General features: G+C 45.2%; 1 protein-coding gene across 16 annotated transcripts in view; it reads right to left on the bottom strand.

Moving 5' to 3' along the window:
- The window catches only part of LOC135908735 (uncharacterized), a 1,076,237-nt gene that overhangs the window by 49,032 nt on the left and 1,004,669 nt on the right, over positions 1-22,536 (bottom strand). For all 16 annotated transcript variants that reach the window (XM_070529152.1, XM_070529157.1, XM_070529150.1 and 13 more), the window contains one exon: positions 87-155. In XM_070529152.1, the coding sequence (XP_070385253.1) occupies positions 87-155 (69 nt within the window). The remainder of the gene's footprint in view (positions 1-86; positions 156-22,536) is intronic.

Below are 22,536 nucleotides of genomic sequence, written 5' to 3'. Positions count from 1 at the left end.
CGGCGTTAAACAATAAAACTTCTGAACTTGCCACATGCTGAAAAATACAAAACGTGACATGTTTCACTTTATCGTCACGGACTCACAGGAGGCAAAATGGTGAGAGCGGCGAACACGTCTTTGTTGTCATTCAAGAATGTATGCGCCGCTTGAAGCTGGAAAGGAAAAAAAATTAATATAACCATAACCTCCGCAAAGATGAATGGAACTCCTTGAAATATCATTCTATCTTGGCACTCAGGCTTACTATTGTGATGTGATCGAGATCACACGAGAGAAATGCAAGGTTATTAATATGATTTGATGACTCCCCAGACGACACGAAAGCGTTAATTTTTGAAAAAATTATCAAAATAGGCTTTCTTTAGTTCCAAATTGCTGCTCAATCGCTAACGAAGTACTGCACGTCCCTTTGCTAGCAGCAACACCCTATCTTCACGCGGCGACTTTGTGAAATTGCGCCTCTTTCGCAAGTAGTCTTCTTGGCAGTTCTAATACGAAGCTCGACTCCAACTGGTAATAATGATGAGCAGGCGAATACAAGTTAAAAATACAAATTCGGTCATCTGCCTTATGCGCGGCTAAGAACCACATTGCTTTGGCAGCCCGTCTCGCCACTCTTAGTATTTATTCGGAAGCGAAAGTTTTGGTAGATATGCAAACGACGGCCAGAAACAGGCAGACACGTCAATAAGTGGACGGGGCCATGTCCGCGTATACACGACTCTGGGCTTCTTGGTAAGCGCTGAACCGTTTTCTTCCTTTTTTTCAGAGAGGCTTTTTTTTAAGTGCTGCTCATACTCCCCGAAAAAAATTGGAGGACGCTTAAGCTTCGCCGTCAAGAGTGGGACGCGACAGCGTTCCCGTCGACCCGCCAAGGGGTATAAGACAATGCGCTACGGCACAGCAATCACTTACGATGCGCCCCGCATCGGACTTCGCGCCCACCTATCACGCGGTGAGCGTAGAGCAACGCAGCGTTCGGCGCGGCAACGAAACGTGCGCCTGAGCGAACGAAACGAACCAAAGAACTCGGTGTCTCGGAGGGGAAACGATCTACGCCAGCCAAACGTCGTGATCGGCACGGGCAGAGAGATGGATAGTAATCTAAACCGGGAGCACGGCGAAGCGTCGTCAGGGGAGAGGGAGTCCCGCGACGCGCCTGGCAGCGGTCCCAATGCGCGCGCGGCGCGCCTCCTGTCGGGGCAGCGCCGTACATTGAGAGGAGGGGGTCTTCTGTATTTGCCGCAAGATGGCTCTGCGTGTGCGGAAAGCGCAGAAGAAATGCAGCGGAAACGCACTTCGCAACTCGTGTAATTGTGACTTCTGTACGTTACATGTTCATAATTACCGATATGCACCGCAGTATAACTTTCCACGGCTCGTTTCGAAGGCAACACCGCATTCACTAGAGGCGCGTTTGCACCGCTTGGAAGCATCGAACTCGTGGCTGAGTGGTAGCGTCTCCGCCTCACACTCCGGAGACCCTGGTTCGATTCCCACCGGGCCAATCTTGGAAGTTGCTTTTTATTTATGAAGCGCCTGCCGTGATTTATCGTTCACGGTCAACGCCGCAAACGCCGACAATGACGCTGACACCGACGCCGACACCGACGCCGACGACACCGGCTTTTCTGCGACACGAGCTCCTTAACGCTATCGCGTTAATATATCGTGCCCCCAGGAGCGTTCATGGCCTCATGAGTACGTGAGATTGCGGGAACCACGATATGAGGACCACTGAGAACTAGCGCTATATTGTGCACACCCGCCGACGGCGGATAAATAAACGGATCGTTTAAGCATGTAAGGCCTTCTGGGCGAGGCTTTTCCGCGATAAGGTAACCTAGCCGCATACGGGATTATCCGACAGAGCTATGTCGGATGCCTCGCCGCCATAGTCGGAAATTCCGATTCTCGTCTGAAAAATGATTTTTTTTCTTTTTTTTATCCGAGAATGGTGAGCTCGAATTTCACCTCCTCCAGTAAACAAAATTTCGAGGCTTTCAGTGGCGCCTAACACCAGCAAAACATGCCGAGAGCGAATGGGGCTATAATAATCCAGGTGCGACCACATTAGGAAGGCGCACTAAGCATCAACCAAGACACTCCCTCAACAGAACATAAATTGGCCTCCCTGGTGCAGTATTCGGCCACTACATCCTTCGTGATTCCTACAATTAACCCATGCGTCTCCTACTCCAGCTGCTGCGGAACACCTCACCAAGGTGGTGGTCAGACCTGTAATGCAGCAGAGGGTGCTAAGAATCTCTGGACCCGGACAGGCCGCCAATGGAAACTGACCCTCGCAACCTTTAACGCCCGAACTCTGTCGAGTGAGGCTAGCTTAGCAGGACTCTTTGAGGAACTATGAGACATTGTTTGGGATATCATTGGACTTAGTGAGATTAGACAAACTGGGGATGCTTATACAGTGCTCTCTAATAAGCCGTGTCCTCTATAATAGAGCTCTGCCAGATAAGAAGCAATACGGGGTAGGATTCCTCATCCATTGACAAATGCGACAGCATTAATGAGAGGGTAGCAGTAGTCGTAATCAAACCTATTAAGAGCTGTATATTAAAGGTAGTACAAGCCAAAGCTCCAGCTTCGACTCACGATAATGATGCAGTAGATTAGCTTTATAAACATGTTCAATTAGCGATGAGGAAAGGTCAAACTCAGTACACTGTAGCAGTGGGCGACCTTAATGCAAAAGTGTGAAAAAACAGGCTGGTGAACAAGCAATTGCCAACCTCGGCGTCCACTCTGGGAACGCTAGTTATTGGTAGAATTTGCTGAAATAAATATTCTGTGAATAGTGAACACTATGTTCAGGAACTGTAGCAACACAAAATGGACCTGGAAAAGCCCTAATTTCCAAACAAGAAATGAAATTGACTTCATACTTTCTCCAGATCCCAGCATAGTGCAGGATGTATAAAGATTAGGTAGGGTAAAGAGCAGTGACCAAAGGTTAGTGAAAGCTAGGATTCACCTGACTTTGAAGAAAGAAAGAGTGAAATTGATCAAGAACTAACAGGCCCACTTAGACCCAGTAAGGGTAAAAGCAGACAAAATCAGGCTGGCACTTCGAAACAGATATGCAGCCTTAGAACAGAGAGATCTAGATGGCATAGAGGTAACGGATGAAACTCTAATTAGGCTGGCTTCAGAGGCAGCAATTGAAGTGAGAGGCAAGGCGCCAGTGCAACCAGTCGGCAAGCTCTCCCAAGTTACTAAGGACTTAATAAACAAATGACAAAAAATGAAAGTGTCCAACTCAAGAGATCAGATGGAATTCGCGGAACTATCAAAACTGATCAAGAAGGCGAAAATATGGGATATTTGAAATTATAACGTCAGAAAGACTCAAGAAGCTGTAAAGAAAGGCTGCAGCCTGAAATTGGTGAGAATATAACTTGGCATAAGACAAAGCAAGATTTATGCACTGAAGGATACGCAGGGTAATATCATGGGCAATCTCGAAGGCATAGTAAAAGCAGCGAACAAATCTATACTGACCTGTACAGTACCCAGAGGAGCCACGATACCTGCATTCGAAGCAGTAATAAACAGGGTGCAGAGACTCCTCCTATAACTCCTATAACTAGTGATGATGTCAGAAGGGCCTTGCAAGATGTGAAACGGTGAAAAGCGGCAGAAGATGGACAAACAGCCGATTTATTCGAAGATGGAGGAGACCTCAATGCTCGAAAAACTGGTGGCTCTCTATACGAAGTGTCAATTAACTTGAAGGTTCTCAGAAAACTGGAAGAATGCAAACATTATACTTATCCACAAAAAGGGTGACGTTAAAGAATTGAAAAAATATGGAACCATAAGCTTACTCCAAGTATCATATAATATATTGAGCAAGATAGTTTATGATAGAATAAGGGCAACACTGGACTTCACTCAACCAAGGGAACAGGCTGGCTTCAGAGAGGGTTACTCTTCACTAACATAAGTCACATCCAAGTAATTAAAAAGGTAATTGATAAATCCGCAGAGTACAATTAGCCTCTCTATATGGTTTTCAGAGATTACGAAAAGACAATTGATACTGTAGATATACCAGCAGTCATAGAAGCATTACGTAATGGAAAAGTACAGATCACTTACATAACCATCCTGGAAAATATATACATACATTTCACAGCTACCTTAATTCTACACAAGAAAAGTAGGAAGATACCTATAAGGAATGCGGTCATACAAGGAGACACAATCTCCCCAATGTTATTCATAGCGTGATTGGAAGAAGTATTCAAACTATTAAACTGGGAAGACTTCGGAGTAAGGATAGACGTCGAATATCTCAGCAACCTTTGCTTTGCAGATGATATGGTTCTATTCAGCAACACTGCAGACGAGTTAGAACATATGATTGAGGACCTTAAATTAGAGAGTGTAAGAGTGGGGTTGAAGATTAGTATGCAGAAAACAAAGATAATGATGAATAGCCGGCAAGGGAACAAGAGTTCAGGATCGCCCGTCAGCCTCTAGAATATGTGAAGGAGTGATTTCGCCTAGGTGAATTAATAACAGGAACCCCTCATCAGGAGAAGGAAATTTAGAGAATAAAAATGGGTTTGAGCGCATACGGTAGACATTGTCAGCTGCTCACTGTAAGCTTACCATTATCATTGTAAAGGAAGGTATGTAATCATTTCATTTTACCGGTGCTGACATGTGGGGCAGAGACTTTGAGACCCACAAAGGAGCTTGAGAACAAGTTAAGGAGCGCGCAAAGAGCACTGAAACGAAGAATGCTAGGCATAACGTTAGGAGACAGAAAGAGAGCGCTTTGGGTAAGAGAACAAACGCGTATAGTCGATATTATAATTGGCTATGCGAGAACAAAATGGAGCTGGGCAGGTCATGTATTACGCATGTCAGATAACCGTTGGGCTATTGGGGTTACAGAATGGGTACCAAGAGAAGGGATGCGGTGGTCGAGGACGGCAGAAGACAAGGTGGGTTGATGAAATTAGGAAATGCGCGCACGCACGTTGGAATCGGTTGGCGCAGGACAGGGATAATTGGAGATCGTAAGGAGAGGCCTCCATCCTACAGTGGACATAAAATAGACTGAGGATGATTATTATTATTGGCATTCATATTCCTAAATACACTATTCTGTATTTTAGAATATCGAAACTAGCTAAGTAATTCTCAACAACCGGCTTTTGAATATTGTAACTATTCATCGTCTGCTAAACAAAACCTTGAAAATTATCAGAAGTGAAATGGGAGCAACATATTTCGAAGCAGTGCAGAAAAAAAATGGATGATACATGTTTTGTTTTCGGCTTCCCGGCGGAAGCGTCTATGCCTACCAACCAGTTTCGTTTCCATTTTGCCCTATGGCGATTGTGGCAAAACTCATGTAACATTGATGCCTCTTAAGCTACAACGAGAAATGTTTCCCTTGAAACAGGCCCTTCAACAGTTCTTTACGACAGGGTAGTCATCCAGCAGCTCTGTTTCGTTTTTTTTCCCACTAAGTATTACCTTTTTGTTTCTGTTACGACTCTTTCATTGTTTCTGGAAACCTTCATTTCATAAAGCAGGCATTCATTCTTGGAAAGCTTGCCTGCAGCCAGGCTCTCAAGAGGTTGAGAGGCTGTTCGTGCAAATAATACTTTCTCCCTGATATTTGGCTCATTTTTTGCACTAGTCAGTACGGATATGATTCCTAACTTTAGGATATTGTTTTTCCTCCAGTAAACATGTGCGCGTCGGTTTGACTATTTCATATTCGACTGCATATTGAATTCCTTCTGTGTGTACTAGAAAAGTTGATATTCGCCCCCCTCTAACTAAATACTTTCCCCTACGGTTTCTCTGGTTTCACCATCTGCCCGCGTGTATGTATGGCTGAATGTGTTATATCGTTGCATGGCATGAAACACAACATGAAGGCTGTTTATGAGGGCTGTGCTTGACTTTTCAGCCCCCACTGTGAAGGCCTTCGCTTTACTTTGGCCGTATTACGTTGCAATTTCGGTATGCGCAAGGGCGTTTACCAAATATTGCGCCTATTCAAGCCGATACAATCAACGGCTTGAAAATTCACAGGTAGTAAGTCCAGGATATCTTTGAACGATACCCGCCGTGGTTGCTCAGTGGCTATGGTGTTGGGCTGCTGAGCACGAGGTCGCGGGATCGAATCCCGGCCATGGCGGCCGCGTTTCGATGGGGGCGAAATGCGAAAACACCCGTGTGCTTGGATTTAGGCGCACGTTAAAGAACCCCAGGTGGTCAAAAATTTCCGGAGTCCTCCACTACGGCGTGCCTCATAATCAGAAAGTGGTTTTGGCACGTAAAACCCCAAATATTATTATTATTATCTTTGAACGATAACGTGTGTTTGGTAAAATCTTTTACAGAGACGGTGACCCAGAGGTGTTAATTTAAACTGTGGGTTTTTGCATGCCAAAACAAGGAATTGACTATAAGGCACGCCGTAGTGAACGATTCCGAAATGTTAGACTACCCAGGGTTCTTTGACGAGGGACCAAATCTAAGTACATGGGTATTTCCGCATTTCGCCCCCATCAAAATGCGGCTGCACTGGACGGGATTCGATCACGCGACCTCGTGCTTAGCAGGCCAAAACCATAGACACTAAGCAACCGCGGTGGGTGACCCATAGGTATTATGGAGCTGTAATTTTCTAAAAGCGGACATAGCCAATGCAGGTACTATGCACGCTCTCCCTAAAAGTCGCATAGGGTGTGAATAGGTTAAGGAGTTCTAACGGTCTGTCAAGGTTTTCTTTGTTTTAGAGCCGCACAGGAAAGTCGACAATTTAACTTCAGGTTTGAAGGTGGACGCAAGCGGACATTTTGATATTTGCTTCATTCTTCTTTTCAGAAAATCCGTACAACGCATAGGTGCAAGAAAATTTCACTCTAAAGCATAGCTCTAGCATATTCAAGTAAACTATTGACAGAAAATATATCGATCGTAATTTTCACAAAAATATTTATCAATTTGGCCAATTTCTGTCATTACTTGGGACTCTGAAGCCATTTTTCTTACACAAATTACCAATAAACCCCACTACCTACTCAAAACAAACCTATGTAGGTGCAGCAGGTGAATATGGGCAACACTACCTAGCAAAACCAATTTTGTAATAATTTTACCGTTAGTCTATTTCATGTATTTGAGTAAATTTTGGAAGCATGTCGCGTGATAAAGACCTCACAGAATATAGCAGGAAATTACTCTGCGGAATCTAATAACTAGCCGTAATTTTTACCAGAATATCTGAGATGGTCGAGTCGCAAGTCGAGGATATTTACGTGGAATGATCCTTATTGCACTGCCTATGCCTGCGAGCTTCTCGAGCACAGAGGAAACAGTCATGAGTGTATAACGTGCAGTCCTTGAAGAAACAAAGCCTTCAAGCAAAGGTCCTATTGCTACGCTACCGTGAGGGTCAAGAAGAGCAGGAGACCAGAAATACCTCACGATTCCTGACAGCTATCATTAGGTGTATATAAGCACCTGAAAAGTTTTTTTGCGGTGGCGTTTGGAACTGTTCAACGGAAAACGGAGGTGACAGAAACTGCCTGTTGCAGGCGCCTCGATCAACAGTCGCCATCACAACCTGTTTGCCGACTATTAGCCTTCACTAACCGCTGACGGAACCGCTTCCTGGCTACATCACAAAACCATTAGCTTTTTCTCCTGAAATTGCCCGTAGAACCTAATGGAATTGCGTACCGTATACAAGCAGGTGAGCAAGTGAATGAAATGCAACTTCACTGCTACGCGTGGAATTTTTTCACCACGGACACTCCATTTGTGTCATTAGGAAAATTTAGGACGATATAAAACCACAAGTCTCGTCCGATCATGAGATTGAAGAGCGATTTAGAGAATGTCTCGTGAAAAAAAAGCATAAAATCCTTATCCGCCAGAAAAAAGTATGGCGAATTCCTAAAGGTGCTGCGGAGAACGCACACGATGACATTATAGGCGAACAGAGGTATGCCACGGTCGCCAACGGCAGCTGGCATTGCCGTACTTTGGAACGCTAATGATGCGCCGTGTTTACCCTTAATATGGTGCACTTGCACAGACTTGAAAGTTTAATGAATTTGCACAGATTCGTTGTTGTTTATGCACAAAATACCAACTTTAAAAGCAGAATTATATAGCGCCTTCTTTCTTCAATATGCCTTTGTCCGCCTAGTTTGCGTGCTGTATAGCTTATTGATGTATGGTACATTAGACAACGACACTCCAGCTGCCAATGTTGTCGGCATCCTGCAGCTCTACGTCAGAGCAACAAGGAAATGCACCGGCGAAAGACATGCCAAAGGCCTGCTGTGGGACCTCATTACTGCTGAAAGTTCTTTTTTTTTTTACTACCACACTAGGCATTAGAGACACACAAGTCCATTAGCGGTCGCTGTAGTGACCACGACAAGGGCATGCACGAAACTTTTGCGCACCCATGCTCGTACTGGAACATGGATGATGATAATGACTATTGCTCGACGAGTTACCGGGATGTTTTTTTTTAAATGTCGACAATCTTTCGCGCTTGGGTCTCGTTGCTCGCTGTGGCCCTATGAGACAAATACATCAAAGCTGTAGCCTGTAGGATTGTTTGCCTGTCCCTGTGGTTGATTAAATATACTGCTATTTTTGTTTATGTGATTGTTTACCGTTTTGCTGCTTTCCTTCTGTATTACTCGTCCCTCTCTAATGCTTGCCCGCTTTGGAATTCCTATGTATGACTGGCCGTAATCTTGCTGTTCTGCTAAACATCTAAGAGGGCGGGACCTCGCCAATCTTTTCGAGGTTTTTGTCCCGTACTTTACCCTTTTAAAGGGAAATAAAATATGATTCATCCATAGATTGTCGTTGGTCGACGTGGCCGTCACCGATAGAAAAGAGTTTACTTCTCGCCACTGACGCTGTTTCTTATAAAAATAGTTATGGAGATATTTGGCCGACAGGGTCTCCCTTTATTATGTATATGGAAAATTACCTCGAACGGCGGAGTCACTTGCGATTTTCCTAGCGCAGCCTAATGCCGATATATTGCCGTACCGCATAAAAATGCCGTAAACGCAGCTAATTTAAGCGCTACTTCACAATTTTCAACGGCTACCAGCACTGCAAAATACGAGCAGCCATACTCCAGACCTCCTTCATTTTCTGCTACCTTCTAGCTTGCTTTTGAAAAAGTGGGCATTGAAACGCTGGCTCTCTCCCACAATCACAAAGTGACTAACAATGGCTGGTCATCTTTGTTGACAATGTAGCCCGCTGATATTGAACCGTGGCCAAGCCACGTTGTAGAGCACTTTGCCAAATGACTTTCTTGCTTCTCTTCATTGTCTTTCGACGTGGTCCTGACAGGTCATTAATAGCGACAGTAGTCGCCGCGCTGTACGGGCTGCGTTGTACAATCATTCATGCCTTTGTGCGGGGATGCCAATGGAAGTAAAATTCCGCTAGCTCACACCAGTCTCACCCTCAAATAAAAGAACGCTTCGTGCAACTTTAACCCTCTCACACGTGTAGTTTTTGGTAAGAGCATTTCTTCCATATAGCTAATTATTCCAATTCTAGCGTGAACAGAATGGCGAAGTTGTTACCGTAGATCAGTTGAGGAACCTCAATCCGCCGATGGTCTGATCAAGCTAGTTTAAACAATTTCAAGCAGAGACTCTTCTATCTGAAGATTCCCATCGTAATTGAAGTAAATTCATTATGATCATCATTGTCACCATCATCATCAGCCTATGTTATGTCCACTGCAGGACGAAGGCCTCTCCCTGCGATCTCCAATTACCCCTGTCTTGCGCCGACGGATTCCAGGTTGCACCTACGAATTTCCTAATTTCATCACCCCACCTAGTTTTCCGTCGTCCTCGGCTGCGCTTCCATTCTATTGGCACCAATTCTTTAACACTAATGGTGCACCGGTTATCCGTCCTAAGCAATACGTGGCCTGCCCAGCTCCATTTTTTCCTCTTAATGTCACTTAGAATATCGGCTATCCGCGTTTGCTCTCTGACCCACACCATTCTCCCTGTCTTACACGTAGCATATTTCGTTCCCTCGCTCTTTGCGCGGTTCTTAACTTGTTCTCGAGCTTCTTCGCCAACCTCCAAATTTCTGCCCATGTGTTAACGCGAGTAGAATGCGTTGATTCTACAGCTTTCTTTTCAATAATGGTGGTTTGCTCCCAGTCAGGATCTGGAGATGCCTGCCGTATGCACCCCAACCCATTTTCATTCTGCTGTAAATTTCGTTCTTATTCTCAGTGTCGCCTATGAGTAATTGACCTTGACAGGCATATTACTTCACGGACCCTATAGGCTGACTGGCGATCTTGAGCTCTTCTTCCCTTGCCAGGCTATTGGACATTATTTTTGTCTTGAGCGTACTAATCTTCGACCGCACTCTTACACTTTCTCTGTTGAGGGCCCAATCATTTGTTATAATTCGCCCCAGTGTTGCTGAACAGGACAATGTCATCTGCAAACTGAAGGTTGCTGAGATATTCGCCGTTGATCCTCCCTCCTAAGCCTTCCCAGTTAAATAGCTCGAATACTTCTTTTAAGCATGCAGTGAATCACATTGGAGAGATTATGTCTATTTGCCTGACCCCTTTCTTTATAGGCATCTTTCTACTTTTCTCGTGGAAGACCAAGGTAGCTGTGCAGTCTTTGCAGATATTTCCCAAGGTACTCACGTAAGTCTCCTGTGCTCCTTGGCTCCGTAATGCCTCTAAACCTTCTTCTAGCTCTACGGACTCAAATGCATCTTCATATTCTATGAAATCCATAAAGAGAGGTTGATTGTATTAAGCAGATTTCTCGATTGCCTGGTCGATTACGTGAAAGTGATCCATTGTAGAGTATTCCATTCTGAAGCTAGCTTGTTCTCTTGGTTGAATGAAGTAAAGTGTTGCACTCATTCTATTGGAAATTGTATTGGTAAGTACATTACACAATACTGAAAGTAAGCTAATGGGCTTATAATGTTCAGTTCTTTAACGTTTCTCTTTTTGTGTATGAGGAAGATGTTGGCATTCTTCCATTTGTCAGGAACACTTGAAGTCCTCAGACGCTTTGTATAAAGGGCCGCAAGCTTTTCAAGCATATCTCGTCCATCTTAGATTAAGTCTCCTGTCTCCTGCCACTGTTTCGCTGATAATTGCTTGCAAGGCCATTCTAACTTCGTGGCTAGTTATCGAGGGAGCCTCTGCATCCTGTTTGTTGCTTGTTCGAAATGCGGTAGCGTGGCTCCTCTGGGTAGTGTACAGTTCAGTATAGAATTATTCCGCTGTTTTTACTATACCTTCGAATTTGCTAATGATAATAACCAGATTTTATTTCAGTGCAGACATCTTGTCATTACTGTAGTAAACAAAAGTAATGCTTACCTGTCTCGGCAGAGAACAGCAATTTACAATATGTAGTGAGGCGCTAGAAGTGGTCAAGGAATACATCTACTTAGGGCAGGTGACGGCGGATCCGGATCATGAGACGGAAATAATCAGAAGAATAAAAATAGGCTGGGGTGCGTTTGGCAGGCATTCTGAGATTATCAACAGCAGGTTGCCATTATCCCTCAAGAGAAAAGTGTATACGAGCTGTGTCTTACCAGTACTCACCTACAGGGCAGAAACCTAGAGGCTTACGAAAAGGGTTCTACTTAAACTGAGGACCACGCAACGAGCTATGGAAACAAGAACGATGGGTGTAACGTTAATGGATAAGAAAAGAACAGATTGGGTGAGGGAACAAACGCGAGTTAAGGACATCTTAGTTGAAATGAAGAAAACGAAATGGGAATGGGCAGGACGTGTGATGAGGAGGGAAGATAACCGATGGTCATTAAGGGTTACGGATGGATTCCAAGGGAAGGGAAGCGTAGCAGAGGGTGGCAGAAAGTTAGGTGGGCGAATGAGATTAAGCAGTTTGCAGGGACAGCAGGGCCACAATTAGTACATGACCGGGGTTGTCGGAGAAGTACGGGAGAGGCCTTTGCCCTGCAGTGTGCTTAACCATGCTGCTGCTGCTGCTGCTGATGATGATGATGATGACGATCTTGTCATGTCCTATGTCAAGTTTTCACGTCACTGATTTGATTCTGTGGCCATTTTTACTGCTTTGTCAGGCTACGAATACCCCTTGCTTTTTCCTTGTTGATTAGCTTTCATAGTTCATCGATTTCTACGTGATGTCTTGTGTTGGACACTTTCATTATTTGACGTTTCTTTATTAGATCTTTTGTTACTTGTGATAGCTTGCCTTCTGGATGCCGAGGTGCCTTACCTCCCAGTTCAATTGCTGCTTCTGAAGTCAGTCTAGTTACTGTTTCATTGATTGCATCTATGTCATCTTCATCTCTCTTGTCTAAATCTGCAGACTTGTTTGAAAAAGCAAGCCTGAATTAATCTGCTTTTACCCTTACTGCTTCATGTTTGACTTGTTTCTTTTTGATTAATTTCACACTTCCTCTTTTCATATTAGGCGAAATCCTAGATATGATTATCTTGTGATTACTGCACTTTACCCTAGCTAACAATTCTAGATCCTGCACTATGCTGAAATCGGCATAGAACATGAAATCTATTATAATTCTCTCTTCTCCATTAGGGCTTTTGCAGATCCACTCCCTGTTGCCACGCTTCTGGAAGAAGGTATTTATTATTCGCACCTTATTCCTTTCCGCGAATTCCTCCAACAATGTTCCTAGAAGCTATGCCGTAGTTGCGAATTATTTGTTCACCAGCCTGCTTTTTACCCAATTTTGTATCAATGTTTTTACTTTTCCCATCGCTAAGTCAGCATCTCCATAAAACTGTTCTATTCTTCCTCATCCTGACTAGAAGTTGGAGCGTAGATTTGTACTACATTTATTCTATACCTCCTATTTTCTTTATTGCGAACACTGCTGCCTTTTCATTAACGCGGTACAATTCATCAACGTTGCCCGCTATGTCCATGTCGATTAGCAATCGTGCCCGGTATTGTTTCCTACCTGGAAGTCCTCTGTAGCAGGGGACGTGGCCGACAGCACTGTACAAGTATCGCCAGTTGTTCTAACGTTACCGTTACTAAGGTCAATAATATCCCACTGAATGCATCACAGTTCATCAAAGAGTCCTAACAATCTCGTTTCACTCGAAAGCCTTCGTGTGTTACACGAGGCCATATTCAGTTCCTAGTGGCAGCCTGTCCGAGCCTGCATATTTTCAGCACCTTCTGCGGCATCGTAGGTCTGACCACCGCCTTGGTCAGCTGCTCCTCAGCTGCTGGGGACTGTGGACCATGGGTTTATTGGGGGTGTCATGAGGCGTGCAGTGGCCGAATACTGCCCGAGGGAGGCCAATTGCTGTTCTGGTGACGGAGTGTCTTTTGCTGACGCTTTAGTGGGTGTTCCTAATTTGGTTACGCCTGGACAAGTATAACCGTACTGGCTGTCAGCATTTTTTCTATTTTGCCGATCTCAGGCGCCACTCCAAGCCGAGATGTACTGTACTGGAGGAGAATTCGAACTTACGACATTCACATTGGAAGTAGGATGTTATACCTCTGTTCCTTGTATATTACCCATAGAATAAAATAAAGGACAGTAACATTAGAACTAGGGAAATTTCAAGTAGTACACATGTACTAAGAACGCTGTAATAGTTCCCTCTATGCTCTATGGAGGGAAGCACAGCAGATGTTAAGTTTCTTTAAAGACAACGCCCAGTTAAAGCTGGCGCTGGCTGAGGCTATTATTCTGGATAATTTATTTTTCTAGAGTCTTAAACGCCACGTTTATAGTTACGTGCACGAGGTGTCTAGAGATGGCTAACAATATTGTCACCTCGCGCATTGCTGCAGAGAAACAGAGTCATTAATGCCTCCAATATAATAGCATAAGCCTAATAGTTCAGGATGTTCATAGAAAGCAAGGTTAATCCGCCTGATTCAATACAATAAATGGTGACGTTGTGGCTGCGTGTTCTAATCACTAGCCCTCATCTCACAGCTTGCCATTGACTATATTTCCCTAGTGTGCTTTTTATGAGAACTGCCATTTGCTACAAGATGGTACGTGAGTTCAGAAGGACATTGGAAAGACAAATTCTTCCGGTATCGGCGTACGCAACAGCAACCATGAACTCATAAGTAAGTAATGAGCATACTGCATTAGGCCAAACACACATGCTTTTATTTCTCAATGAAAACCTCCAATTGCTACGATTCCTACATTTATGTAAAAGTTCACGTGTGCTGATTTTCTCGGACTGCCGAAACTTGAAATTCCAGATTCGCTAGGTCGGGAAGAAGTAATGGCAAATTCAACATTTAGCTTGCTGCTGTGCAAAATATGCTCCCTTGGTGGTGCGGGTTTCAATCTCGAGCATTCACTTATGAAAACTTGACTGAATAGCCAAAATTAACACTGGTCACTATTTTTTTATTCATCACTTTCTGTATTCTGTTGGAAAGTTTGCCCGCAGCTCATTGAATTTTGATACAAATTTTGGTGTGCTACGATATGTGGTGTGAGTGACATTAAGGTGAAGCTGGGGCCCTGCTACTCCTAGTCACAGACACATGAATAAAACAGCCAACAAAGAGACTCACTGGGTATATTGATTATTTTAATAGACATGTAGAAATGGTAACGACAAATGAAATTAACAAAAAATACGTCTTTCTAGGGGCTACCTAGCCCATGCCGAGGCATTCTTTCCCATTGGCGTGATGCTCTCATCCCTCGAGCTACAGTAGTGTCTTCCACAGTTATCAACTTTCTAGGTCATTATATCTTTACTACGGCTTTCCATTGGAGTCTTTCATTCATCCATTCATCATCAGCCTGGTCACGCCCACTGCAGAGCAAAGGCCTCTCCCATATTTCTCCAACAACCCCGGTCATGTACTAATTGTGGCCATGCCGTCCCTGCAAACTTCTTAATCTCATCCGCCCACCTAGCTTTCTGCCGCCCCCTGCTACGCTTCCCTTCCCTTGGAATCCATTCCGTAACCCTTAATGACCATCGGTTATCTTCCCTCCTCATTAAATGTCCTGCCCATGCCCATTTCTTTTTCTTGATTTCAACTAAGATGTCATTAATTCGCGTTTGTTCCCTCACCCAATCTGCTCTTTTCTTATCCCTTAACGTTACACCTATCATTCTTCTTTCCATAGCTCGTTGCGTCGTCCTCAATTTGAGTAGAACCCTTTTCGTAAGCCTCCAGGTTTCTGCCCCGTAGGTGAGTACTGGTAAGACACGGCTATTATACACTTTTCTCTTGAGGGATAATGGCAACCTGCTGTTCATGATCTGAGAATGCCTGCCAAACGCACCCCATCCCATTCTTATTCTTCTGATTATTTCCGTCCCATGATCCGGATCCGCAGTCACTACCTGCCCTAAGTAGATGTATTCCCTTACGACTTCCAGTGCCTCGCTGCCTATTGTAAATTGCTGTTCTCTTCCGAGACTGTTAAACACTACTTTAGTTTTCTGCAGATTAATTTTAGACCCACTCTTCTGCTTTGCCTCTCGAGGTCAGTGAGCATGCATTGCAGTTGGTCCCCTGAGTTACTAAGCAAGGCAATATCATCAGCGAATCGCAAGTTACTGAGGTATTCTCCATTAACTTTTTTCCCCATTTCTTCCCAATCCAGGTCTCTGAATACCTCCTGTAAACACGCTGTGAATAGCATTGGAGAGATCGTATCTCCCTGCCTGACGCCTTTCTTTATTGGGATTTTGTTGCTTTCTTTATGGAGGACCACGGTGGCTGTGGAGCCGCTATAGATATCTTTCAGTATTTTTACATACGGCTCGTCTACACCCTGATTCCGTAATGCCTGCATGACTGCTAAGGTTTCGACAGAATCAAATGCTTTCTCGTAATCAATGAAAGCTATATATAGGGGTTGGTTATATTCCGCACATTTCTCTATAACCTGATTGATAGTGTGAATATGGTCTATTGTTGAGTAGCCTTTACGGAATCCTGCCTGGTCCTTTGGTTGACAGAAGTCTAAGGTGTTCCTGATTCTATTTGCGATTACCTTAGTAAATACTTTGTAGGCAACAGACAGCAAGCTTATCGGTCTATAATTTTTCAAGTCCTTGGCGTCCCCTTTCTTATGGATTAAGATTATGTTAGCGTTTTTCCAAGATTCCGGTACGCTCGACGTTATGAGGCATTGCGTGTACAGGGTGGCCAGTTTCTGTAGAACAATTTGCCCACCATCCGTCAACAAATCTGCTGTTACCTGATCCTCCCCAGCTGCCTTCCCCCTTTGCATATCTCCCAATGCTTTCTTTACTTCTTCCGGCGTTGCCTGTGGGATTTCGAATTCGTCTAGACTATTTTCTCTTCCATTATCATCGTGGGTGCCACTGGTACTGTATAAATCTCTATAGAACTCCTCAGCCACTTGAACTATCTCATCCATATTAGTAATGATATTGCCCGCTTTGTCTCTTAACGCATACATCTGATTCTTGCCAATTCCCAGTTTCTTCTTCACTGTTTTTAGGCTTCCTCCGTTCCTGAGAGCGTGTTCAATTCTATCCATATTATACTTCCTTATGTCAGCTGTCTTACGCTTGTTGATTAACTTCGAAAGTTCTGCCAGTTCTATTCTAGCTGTAGGGTTAGAGGCTTTCATACATTGGCGTTTCTTTATCAGATCTTTCGTCTCCTGCGATAGTTTACTAGTATCCTGCCTAACGGAGTTACCACCGACTTCCATTGCACACTCCTTAATGATGCCCATAAGATTGTCGTTCACTGCTTCAACACTACGGTCCTCTTCTTGAGTTAAAGCCCAATACCTGTTCTGTAGCTTGATCTGGAATTCCTCTATTTTCCCTCTTACCGCTAACTCATTGATCGGCTTCTTATGTACCAGTTTCTTCCGTTCCATTCTCAGGTCTAGGCTAATTCGAGTTCTTACCATCCTGTGGTCACTGCAGCGCACCTTGCCGAGCACGTCCACATCTTGTATGATGCCAGGGTTAGCGCAGAGTATGAGGTCTATTTCATTTCTAGTCTCGCCGTTCGGGCTCCTCCACGTCCACTTTCGGCTATCCCGCTTGTGGAAGAAGGTATTCATTATCCTCATATTATTCTGTTCCGCAAACTCTACTAATAACTCTCCCCTGATATTCCTAGTGCCTATGCCATATTCCCCCACGGCCTTGTCTCCAGCCTGCTTCTTGCCTACCTTGGCATTAAAGTCGCCCATTAGTATAGTGTATTTCGTTTTCACTCTACCCATCACCGATTCCACGTCTTCATAGAAGCTTTCGACTTCCTGGTCATCATGACTAGATGTAGGGGCGTAGGCCTGTACAATCTTCATTTTGTACCTCTTATTAAGTTTCACAACAAGACCTGCCACCCTCTCGTTAATGCTATAGAATTCCTGTATGTTACCAGCTATATTCTTATTAATCAGGAATCTGACGCCTAGTTCTCTTCTCTCCGCTAAGCCCCGGTAGCAAAGGACGTGCCCGCTTTTTAGCACTGTATATGCTTCTTTTGGCCTCCTAACTTCACTGAGCCCTATGATATCCCATTTACTGCCCTCTAATTCCTCCAATAGCACTGCTAGACTCGCCGCACTAGATAACGTTCTAGCGTTAAACGTTGCCAGGTTCATATTCCAATGGCGGCCTGTCCGGAGCCAGTGATTCTTAGCACCCCCTGCTGCGTGGCAGGTCTGACCGCCGCCGTGGTCAGTTGCTTCACAGCTGCTGGGGACTGAGGGCCGGGGTTTGATTGTGTTGTTCATATAGGAGGTTGTGGCCAAGTACTGCACCAGGGTGGCCAATCCTGCTCTGGTGAGGGAGTGCGTTACCGGTTCTGGTCACCGGGATCAGGCCACACTCCAGGCCTGTTTATGCAATTTTATGAACACGCGGATATTTTTTTTTAAAATCCGGTGGAAAATTGCCGGCACCGGGATTTGAACCACGGACCTCTTGCACGCGAGGCGGGTGTTCTACCTCTACGCCACCGCTGCACCTGGAGTCTTAGCCTGCACTAACACTCATGGCCACGGCGGCAGACTTAGCAGAACCCTTTTTACAGCATGCGTCACGTAGTTCGTGACCTTGGGAGTAGGTAGCTGGCCAATATACCCTGCTGTGTTACTCAAAGGCATCAAAGCTCTCGGGTTCAAGACCTTCGCTATGTAAGAAAACCATAATAAGTACGCCATTTATAATGTGACGTCTCAAAATGGCAACGGGCATTCCATAGGTGCTTCACAGTAGGTAGCGCTCTTCATCAGTGCCCACCCAGACATTGACGCAGCCCTGGTGCCGACTGTTGACGGGCCAACAAAGAGCTCCATTCAAGGTGAAAACGAACACTGAATTCTGTAGATGCCGTAACCAACGTGAAGGCCCGAATCCCCAGAGCTCTACAAGCTGACCATCATGCTGAGCCCACTAATTATTTGAAGGGGCTAATGTCTCACCGGGGAAATGGCGTCAACGTCATGTTCTCAGATTTCCGCGTGGTTGCCTCGTATGCAGGAGGCAATCGCGCAACATTGGAGGCGGAGTCCAGAGGCATGACGCGACATCGGGGGGGGGGGGGGATTTACGAATGATTTAACGATTGTGATTGGCCTAGGCACAGCCATCAGATTCCCTAGTTCGTTCACCTAAGGAAATGAACTGCTTTAAACGAGGACACCTTTGGCTTCATCTTTGTCTTTAGTCTCGCTTGTACAAGAATGACCTTAAGATTAGTGTTGAAGGCTCATTAATTGAATAAAGCAAAACTATACATTATAAATCAAATTGCCGTTTCACTCGCAAGAGGAAGTAGATGCAATCACACCTCATACACAAGTTTAAATGCCTACAGCAGACAGGAATTAATTTTGGCACGTGGCATCTTAGAATCGCTAAAAGCTGTAATTTAAATCTGAAGTTCTCGCATCATTTCCCAGGCAAAAAAAAAACGTTATGCCAGCAGCTAACGTCGATTCGTATCTCCCATATTCTTCCGTTTCTGGTTTTTCCTCCCTGTACACCTACCAGTTAATTTATTATTTTGTCCACGCATGGACGCATATATCAACTACACAAGCCCATATCTGAGGCACACCTCCCCCCTGCCGCTTTTTTACCTGTCACTCCCCTATGGGCGTCTTGCGCTGGAGTTTGAGGTATAGTCGCAGCGCCTGGTGGCGGCGCGGGAAACGACATCTGGGTCGTACCAGCTTGGGTCGTATTGAGCCCTGGCTGTGGCGAAGCACGTTTTAGGCCGAATTTTGCGTCGATTCGCACTATTTTATGCCCTGTTGCGAGTGCGAAAAGGCTCGTCACTTCTCACAGACCATGCCGACCACGCTGCGAGCTCGCCGCAGCCTATAGTTTAGCGAAAACGGACTCTCCGTGTCCCGTGGGACGTAATGCTGGGAGCAGACGGAATCGGTGACGCCGATCCGGAGAGACCTAACCCAGCCTCGAAAAGGCGTCACCGTCATTACTTCTGCGTCGTGGGCTGCCATGAACAAGAAGGCCTGAATCCCCAACATCAGATTCTACCGTTTTCCTTCAAGGCCTCACGAAGTGGAGCGTCGGGCGCGCTACATAGCTGCAGTTCGTCGCGCTGAGTAAGCGAAACTTCGCGCCATGCTGACCGATTCGCCTGTCTTGAAGCTTGCTTGATTATCTGCGTTCTAAATTTTGGTATTTTGCACCGACAGCAGACCGACATAGCAGCAGGCATGGCTGGTAATTTACGATTCGAGACCCGGCCACAGCGACAATTAACAATTAGACCGATGCGAAGTGGTGAAGTGACCAGATGTGTACAAATGGGCACAAATGGTCGGGCTCATTCGATGACCATTCACTACTCCACTACGAGCACCACAGGTTAAGAGAGTTAAATGCACTCATCCTTGATCTCAAGCCAGCACGTTGAGGCAGCGCAGCGAGGCAGTATTGATTGCAGCACATCAATGTTCGAGCGCTGTCATTAAAAGCTACATCAAGCGAGCAGCGCACGAGTTCGCGCTGCAGCACGATTCGCACGTATACTACGTGCGAGCTCATACCTTGCATTCCATCAGTTATTACCAGTTACTAAAAGGGACAGATGGCCGCTACTACAACGCAGGCATAACTACTTGTTTAGCGGCATGCAGTCAACAAAGATTGCAGGAGGCCCGCCGTTTCGCGGCATGTCGAAAGACCGCTGCCGTCGCGGCGCATACGACCGTGCGCTCGAGCAGTTCGTACATCGCGGCGCGTACCGTCGTGTGCTCGAGCAGTTCCGTACACATGATGTCTGCTTATCGCTGCTGTGGATTCATTTATAGCACGCATTTTCTCGCGTTTGTGCGCCTGAACCTAGCAGCTAGCGTGCAAACCTTACCTGTATTCCACTTCGTACGCGACTCGCTTCACTTGCGATTGACACCGTGCTAAAACTTCGCCGCCTAATTCTTGAACGGCGTACACGTATTTGGCGCTGCATAATTTCTTGCCTTTACGCAGCGTAGCACCCCTGAAAAAAATCTTCGGCGCCCGATATTCGCTGCAGGCCGTGCTACAACACATCCGAAAGTGGCGGGTCCATATTGTAAACGTGCTTTCCGAAGCAGACGACCGAGCTTGGTACGACCGATTTTAGAATAGAGGGCGCTTTTTAGCACCTTTTTCGCAGCGCCCCCTGGGCAATGCAAGAGCCCCATTCGTTCGTCTAGGCTTTATTTTCTTCCGCTTTTTTTTTCTACTCCTATTTTTTTAAAGACGCGCACAGGCACTTTCGAAAGCCCCAAACGCCAGGATACCTTTTCGGGGCCTCGACCACACAGGGTCGCTCCACTTTTGTAAACGCCAAGCCACTGAGGCCACCATCCCTTGAAACACCGAATCGCTGCCTTTTGACTACCTCATCTATTGCCCACAGATTCCGTGTCGCCATCTTAATACCTTCAGAATCAGCCGACGCATTGCTGCTACGCTACTCAAGTCATTCTTTCAACTCATGTATTTTTGTTACTTGCGTACTGACCGGCTGACAGGTTCTTCTGAAACCACAACCGCATGCCACCAACGACACCCCTGAATGCTCCCTAACTTGTGGTTCCACCAACAGCCCCCTATGTCCTCTTTCTTTCCTGACTTCTTTTCCTCCCTTTTTGCTTTTTTGCCACCTTTTCACTGTCACGCTATGGTCCGTTCGTCTTAGAAACCACGCCTAGAGACGTCAGGCGACAGCGTTCATTTTCAGTCTGTCCCTCTAAAGCCAGCTGCCAATGATAGCGACTTCACGAGACGTCACTTTATTAAACCGTTAAAACTAAGATGCTGATTATGACAAGGCCGCCTTTGACGACGATAAGTCCTCCTATCGAAACGTTGGCCAGGCTTTCTGAATCACCTAATACGTGTTGATAACCTTTATACCGTAGTATGTGGCTCCGTCAGCCCCATTCTTGATTTTGCTATAGTAGGCCATGTTAAATTTGACCTTCAGAAGCCCATAAAATTATTACTGTATAACTCGCTGTGTGGTTCCCACCTTCATTTTAGTGTCCAGTATGGCAATACTCTAGCTTAGAACATATTTACAGGGTAAAAAAATTATTCGACAAATTTATATTTCAGCCTCTTGAGCGCCGAATGTGGACGTCCCTCAAGACAGCTGCAAGAAAATACACTAACAAATATGTTTGAGTATTCTGTTTACAGGAATTGCAAAATAATATAAACCTCCTGTGAAATTTCTCTCAGCTACAAGAACAAATACTTATTCATACCGCAAGAGACTGAAAATCTGGAAGTGCCTTGATATCGCCTAATGTGTAGAATAGAGCAAATACAACATACTTCTGTCCTAAACAATTACTAGCCTGTCAATTAGAACTTGTTTGAATGTAGCTAGCGAGAGTTAAAGAAATCGTACGGGAAAACATACGTATTAAATTTTTTTTCAGTCTATGGTTTGAGCCATTCATTTCGTATGTGCAATCGCTACTTTGCTGTACTCTATGTTGTTTTCACTGCTACATAGATGATAGAGGATGGACTTTGTCAAACTGTATGGGACAGCTTTTTATACAGTTTCTCAGTCTTTGTTTTCGTTTCGAGATGAAGAAAAAAGCTTGCGCAGTTTGCACTAATGGTACATGGCTGGAGTCAAAAGCGGAGCATGTGATCACCTAGCTTTTACGTGGCTTGCTTAAGTTGTTCGTAGGATTTGCGAGGCTATGCTGGGTTTTGATAAGTTCTTGGTAGGCTTGGCTAAGTCGTTTCTAGGTATTGCGAGGATATGGTAGGCGTGGTTAAGTTTCTAGCTTTTGCGAGCTTATGCTAGATTTTGCTAAGTTGTCTCGGCGGGCTTGACGCTTCAAGTTTTCCAGGAGTCGCCGACGGGCATCGCTTTCTCGGTGACATCGAGCGTTCAGGCGCCGGCTATCGCGTTCCCTGGACTAAAACTGGGGATCCTCTACTCGGCGTCGCCTCTTCTGAGCCGCAGCTTCGTTGCGGTG

This window comes from Dermacentor albipictus, unplaced genomic scaffold, assembly GCF_038994185.2.
Source record: "Dermacentor albipictus isolate Rhodes 1998 colony unplaced genomic scaffold, USDA_Dalb.pri_finalv2 scaffold_18, whole genome shotgun sequence".
Classification (NCBI taxonomy): Eukaryota; Metazoa; Arthropoda; class Arachnida; order Ixodida; family Ixodidae; genus Dermacentor; species Dermacentor albipictus.
The sequence above is the reverse complement of the archived record's forward strand: the minus strand, read 5'-3'. Positions and strand labels throughout refer to the sequence as shown.